At 41.0% G+C, this 6,710-nt stretch overlaps 1 protein-coding gene across 1 annotated transcript in view; it reads right to left on the bottom strand.

Moving 5' to 3' along the window:
* Positions 1–1,340: 1,340 nt before the first annotated feature.
* LOC148273650 (transferrin-like) overlaps positions 1,341–6,710 on the bottom strand; it is a 37,701-nt gene continuing 32,331 nt past the window's right edge. The window contains exon 15 of the mRNA XM_088238406.1: positions 1,341–5,914. Coding sequence (XP_088094532.1) covers positions 5,738–5,914 — 177 coding nt within the window. The 3' untranslated portion in view covers positions 1,341–5,737. The remainder of the gene's footprint in view (positions 5,915–6,710) is intronic.

The raw sequence follows: 6,710 nt of genomic DNA, 5'->3' as shown, positions 1-6,710 counted from the left end.
CCCCCTCCGACTCACGGCAGTCTAGCAGCAGCAGCGCAGCGGCAGCGCAGCGGAAACAACGCATTGGCGCGAAGCGGACTCGAGTGTGGATCTCTGATCTGGGCGCCCCACGAATCGAAGTACTCTGATGTTACGCTGGATGTAGCTGACGCGCTGCCGACGAGTTTGAAGGTCCACCACTTTCATTAGGTCGTCTCTTCCGCTGGTTGTAAGGCAGCGGAAACCGAAGAGCAAAGCACACACTCGTTTCACTGGCAGCGAAAAGCCGAATCGACTCGTAGTCCTGAAAAGGACTTTTAATTCCAGAAGAAAGCGCCGCGGTCGGGATCCGTAAGGTGAGAAGTCCAGTAGTTGAATCCAAGGGCAGAGGGTAGAGCGGGAGATGATTCAAACACGAGCAGTGGAATGAGACTGATTTATTTACTGGCGCTGCGGCTTTTTATACACAAAAATATGCGCGGCCTACACCGGCCGGCCAATAGCGAGCGGGAGTTAGCCGACCAATCCCGTTGCGAGAGAGATAGCGGGCTGTCGACTGCTCTATCTGTCCCCCTCTCGCCACGTGTAAGGACCACCTCCCCCGCCTCCCGACCGCATTAGGGTGTAGACCGCGCGGTGAACAACACGTACAGAATGGAAATATTTTTTTGTCGATCGGGTCGCATTGTGACGTTGATAATGTTTTGATGAAATAATGTGGATAAAATTATGTTTTATGAGGGCACATCGAAAGATGTGTGAATGTTTCCTCTACATTCATACATCTTCTCATGCACGCACGCCGACTATTCCCACATTCGACATGTCCACCTTCAAGTATTTGATGGACTCGATCGTGCCACGTCTCTCTCGGCCTTCCTCGTTTTCTGCATCCATCAACATTCGCACCGTAGATCCTTTCAGCCGTTCTTTCGTTGTCTATTTGCTCCGCATGTCCGAACCGACGCAGCACCCCCTTCTTGATTCTGTCGATAATGCGCGTCTCAGCCTTACGCAGCTCACGGATCTCGACATTTGTGCGCCTATCATACATCGTTTTACCACACATTCGTCTGAGGTATCGCATTTCGACAGCATTCAACCTAGTTTCATTATCATTTTTCCAATTCCATACTTCGCTCCCATACATTAGAGTCGGCACTGGAGCTCCATTGTGAACTGCTAGTTTAGCCTCCTGATTTGATGAGATGAGATTTCAGTGCACCGTTCACTCTGTTCCCGGCACTCACCCCCCTTTCCATCCCTAGTAAACACACTCCCCAGATACACAGATCCTCCTACCTGATTCAGAATATCTCTGTTCACACGGATCTCACATCTAGTTATATAAATAATACACCTTTTATTAATATTAAATTTTTTATTTCATTTAAATTCTAGATTAAACATTAAAAATAACAAACATCGATTGATATTGTATTACAACAGAGACGGAGTAGATTTTTCAGAAGAAAACACGAAAGTCTACGCATTTACAGGGCTATGACCGGTTGTCGGCTGGTTTAAGTGATCACTTCATGCACTGCGCAAAATTCGCCATTCAGCCTGCTTGAGGTCGCAGGTTCGTTTCCTGGCAGGATCCAACTTGCGTGTAATATTTTACCCTCCCTGAAGCGTAAGACTGATCATCTTACCTTCGTGTAGCAGATGATCAAATTACGCGGCTTTTTTGTGCGAATGGAGTGCCCTTTGCTCCACCGGGTGCGATCAACTCGAAGAAAATATGAGTGACAAAAAATTAAGAACGTCGACAGATAGGTGAATGTCACGCGGGATATAAAGGTATCACTTTACATATGCCCTGTAAATGCCTACACGTGCGTTCCCCTTAGCAGAAAATCTTCCTCATCTGTGTTGAGATGTCAATCCGACATACATACAATTTTAAAAATTAACTCACAAATATCTCAAAAAATAAAGCGTTGATCAAATGATTTTTTTTTATCTTAAACAATTTTCTAAAATAAATGCTTCTAAAATATTGGCCTAGATGAGAATCGAACCTGAGACCTTATGCATTGTAACCGGCAGTGCTAACCACTATGCTATTCACATCGAAAATCATATTTTAAAAAGACAGTACGAAACATATATTTTTTTTTTAATATCTCCTAGAGTTTTAAAATCAGACAGTTCGAAGTTCAGTGTTATGGGAAATTGGATATATTTTTTTCTTTTCTTATCCACGGTGAAAATTAGGCATTCAATTGTACGGCTCCAAAAATTTCTCCAAAATGTATTAAAAAAAATATGAAAAATATTTTGAACTACGTCACAAGTCCTTTCGAATCAACCATGGCATAGTTGTGTTGTGATAGATTCCTAGTTTCTGGGAAGTAGACTCACCGGTCAGGGGTATTATAATGAATCTTCTTGCGGTAATCTAGACAAGATTTTTACTTGAGGATTTTTATGTTTTGCACGCGACTATACTTTGCTTCATATATGGCCACACTGATGATGAAACTGAAACCGAAGATAATGATATAATGATTTTCATTTAGAACATTAATGCGACCTTAATCATTACTTAAAACACAATTAGACAGTTAATCATACACTCCCAGACGCCAGATAAAACTGTGCTAAAAATCGCTTTTAAGGATTTTTGATGATCCAGCTCATTAAAATTATGATTTTTCAAAAAAATGCAAACAGTGGGGCAGCTGGGACAATCATCGCTCTAGTTCCATAATCCAGGGAGAAAATACGAGAATACGTTTGTATGAAGAAAAGTCAGGCCGTGCATCCTCTTAACAGTATCAAGAAAATTTAGCTTAATTAGAAACGAGGAACTAGAATCTTAGCTGACCATTCGCTCTGTAGCTGCGACTGTGATATTTGAGGTGACTTTCACACAAATGGCGCTATATAAATGATCTGTAAAAATAATAATAATTTATGATCTTCTTAAGTCTGTCTGACAACAAGTATTCACACTTGTTCATGCACGCAGTGCCTAATTAACTACTGAAAGTACGAAGGGCCAAAGTTCTATCCCTGAGGTACTCCAGAGGTCTCAAAAAAAATACAGAAGAAAATGTCGGCAGTTCGTGTCAGAACTGCGGGACGCGAACCTGACTTGGGAGACTCGAAGACAAAGACGCTTCGTGGACACCATTTGCTCCAAGTGGAGCGGACATAATTTCAAAATCACAAAACATTAAAAAATCATTATGATATGTAAAAATGATATTACTTTTTTCGCTTTGTTTGATAGTCTTTCAACAAATTTTAAATGAATCTGAATTTCCTCATTGGCATTACTAAAATGACGTAGAAAATAAACAATGTGAAATCATTAGCCGATGATAATCAGCTTGATGAATGATGATTAGGATCCGGATGATTTGTAGCTAAAGTATTAGCGTAGTGTGGCGTTACTCGGTAAAATATTACAGTATTTATTATTTAATTTTAATTCACAACAGTACCTATACACATTTGCATTAACTATTTAACTCGATTTAGCCTAAAAAAATCCCACAACATTATTTCAGATTCTAAAAGATTTCTGAAATTATATTTTGAAATTACCGCCAATTCCTAATTAAACGTAATTGTCTGCTGAAAGGACTGGACGACCTCTGATAAAATCCAATATTTTCACTGCTAATGAACATCTTATGGTTCGTTCTCAGTGACAGGCGCCGTGGCGCAGTTGGTAAGACACCTAACTGTGAAACTGGCGTCGCAGGTTCGATTCCCGCCAGGTGCAGAAATAAATCGTGGTATATTTTTCATAACTTCCTTCCATATCCTATTTCCCACCCGCTGACAAGCCTTTGAATAAGAGGCTAAGCGGTTAAAATGTAAGGTTTTGCCGCGACCAATATTTGTGTACTTTCGAAGACCATGTGTGCAAAAACGATGAGGATTACAGAATATTTTAACCTATGATAGGATAGCCCGTTTCGTCGGCTACCGAAAATGGTTTATCGCGAGCGAAAGGGCTGAAAGTCTGAATTTGGGCTTGAGTGGGCGCGGCGCGCGCTCAGTTCATTTGTATCTCCGGAACGAGTCGGTCCATTTCAGTGATCGAGGTGTCTACGGAGAGCTAACAACAAATATTTAATTGTCATAGGAAAGCAGAAAGTATTGAGATATTGCGAAAATGTCGCGTGCTCAGATGAGAAAAGGCTGTAAAATCTGGAACTCCTAACAAATGCAGAACGTTGTCGGCTACGTCGATTGCAATAAAAGAAAGAAGACACCAGAATTCTCATGAGCGCCCAGTACAAGTAGCGAGTGCACGCAACGTTGGGAGCAATCTAGCGTTTCGTCATCCTGTCAGATGGATTTAGAAAATGGTTCAATGGGCGTAAAAAGCAACGGCAATTCCATTGATGCGAAGGTGACAGTAAAAATATTAATAATTTTATGGGAAAGGATCAGATCACGTCGGGGTCACCATTTATATGACATTGATTTGCGAGTGCGGATTCACAAAGATTAACACGGGGTTAGATTTGCAATATTTATTACTGGAAGTTACAAACTATATCACCATATAATTTATGCAGAAGAAATTCACGATATAGCTTAAACTGGCCAAAAGCCCCGCGTGCAGAGAATCATATAGAACCCCGTATAGAGTGAAGTTAGGTTCGTATCAGGTTGAACTTCGCTCAATGATAATTTTACATAAAATTAAATTTAAAACAATAATCTCCCAATAACGAGATTCGCGAAATGAAGATCCGACGCCTATCAAGAATACTCCCTGTATTTGTTTGAAGTGTGCCTCAGATAATCATGAATACATTTTGTAAGATACTAAAGAGACTCCAATTTATTAGGAGTGTTTAGGCATAATCTCTACTGTTCTAAAAACATCCGCGCGTTAAGCTAGGGTTTCCTAGGACAGCGGCGCCCGTATCTTTACGGCCGTAGTGAACGGTGATGCGGTGGACAGCCGTCGTAGAGGTGGCTAGAGAGTGGTTTTATTTTTTAACGGTGTTATCAACACCGTTTTCCTAGGAAACAACACTCTAATTACCGTTACGACGGCTGTCCACCGCATCACCGTTCACTACGGCCGTTAAGATACGGGCACCGCTGTCCTAGGAAACCCTAGCTTTACGGTGCCGTGTAGTCACTATACACGCAAAAAATAGAGATTTTAAATCGTAAAAGTGTAATATTCATCGGCAATTGCTTCAATTATTTGTAGTTGAAATCAAAAGTGATGATATTTTAAATCTTATTGCTAAAAACATGAATTCATTCTCTCAATGCGCGCAAAATAACCGCCCCTAACAAAAGCCGGGAAGCTACTAACGCAGCTAATGGGGAGAAGTACGAGACACTTTGCTGTTCGCGCACGTGACGCATAAAAATTGTCTCTCTCGCTCCCAAATATACCCGTATTATCGAGAGTGAGACGAAAAGAGTGTGCGAGACAATTATATATTAGGATTACTCTTTTACTACGAAAAAAACACCTTTACCGATACGAAGGAAGGGATACCGAAAATCTCAACCCATCATTTATTATATTTATGGAGATATAAAAGTTATTAGATGCAATGTGTACTGGCTGCACATCACCGGGAAGAGAGGGTTAATATGTAGGAATGACGACAAGGAACGCACGCAGCAAACGAGCAGACACAAATGTGTTTAGGTACTGCAGTGAAATCAAATGAAATGATCCGCACTAAAACATATTACAGAGCAACACCACAGTTGCAGTTTCGCCACCAACCGTCCGGGTCGCGGTGATGATGATCCTGGTCTAGGCGGCGAGGGCTTTGACCGCGAGCAGCATCAGGAGGCTGGTCAAGGCGGGCAGGAAGATGCGCGACACTCCCGCCGTCGCTCCGGAGCAGGAGTCGGTGTGCTTATGCAGGTCGATGTAGTTCTTGACGTACTCGTTCTCGGAGGTCTTGGTTGCGACCGCGATAGTCGAATCCTGCAGAGGGAAACGATGTTCAGTCAAATATATGATTAATAAAACATTTTGTTTTTAGATCACTTGAGTTTATTTTAAGGCTCTCCTAGTTTTGGCAAGCACAGATCCTCTCATCTTTAGGTGTAAACTATAAAATCAACACCCTTAATTTCTCTTCTGTTCCCTAGTTCGCCCGCACCTAGAGTATTCCTCTGTTATCTGGTCTCCATATTATGATGTTCACATGAAAAATATTGAATCAGTTGAATGTCGATTTTTAAGAAAGATAGGCTGGAGGTTGGGCTCATCCGGAAACCAATATACGTATAATGAGCTAGAAACTAGCTTAAATATATCTTCTCTTCAAGACCTCTTTGATGCGCCTGAACTAATGAGCTCGATAAAATTAAATATCCCAACTAGAAACCTCAGAAAAAACTTACTCTTTCAAACCGATAACCATAGAGCTGACTAAGGTTTTCATTCCCCTATGCCCAGAATTCTCAGGTCTGCCAACAAACATACCAGTCTTAAATTCTATGATAACAAGTTGTCTTCTTTCAAACGATCACTGAATCAAATGCAATTATAAACACCTCTCTCCGAGTCTACTATATACCATTGTGTCTTTCTACTTTCCTTTATAATAATTTTCTATGCATATATCTTTAAAAATGCCCATTGGGCGTATATATAAATAAATAAGCTAAATATAAATAAACAGCATTTGTCCAAATTTTCGCAGATAAAGGACTGGATTTTATCCCCTAGGGAGTCATTAACATTTTAGAGAAGGGAAAATGGAAGTCTAGACATT

This window comes from Micrasema longulum, unplaced genomic scaffold (assembly GCF_059751315.1).
Source record: "Micrasema longulum isolate JH-2025_06_02 unplaced genomic scaffold, ASM5975131v1 h1tg001888l, whole genome shotgun sequence".
In the NCBI taxonomy this organism is placed as follows: Eukaryota; Metazoa; Arthropoda; class Insecta; order Trichoptera; family Brachycentridae; genus Micrasema; species Micrasema longulum.
Note: the sequence above shows the minus strand (reverse complement) of the source record. Positions and strands in the feature narration are given on the sequence as shown.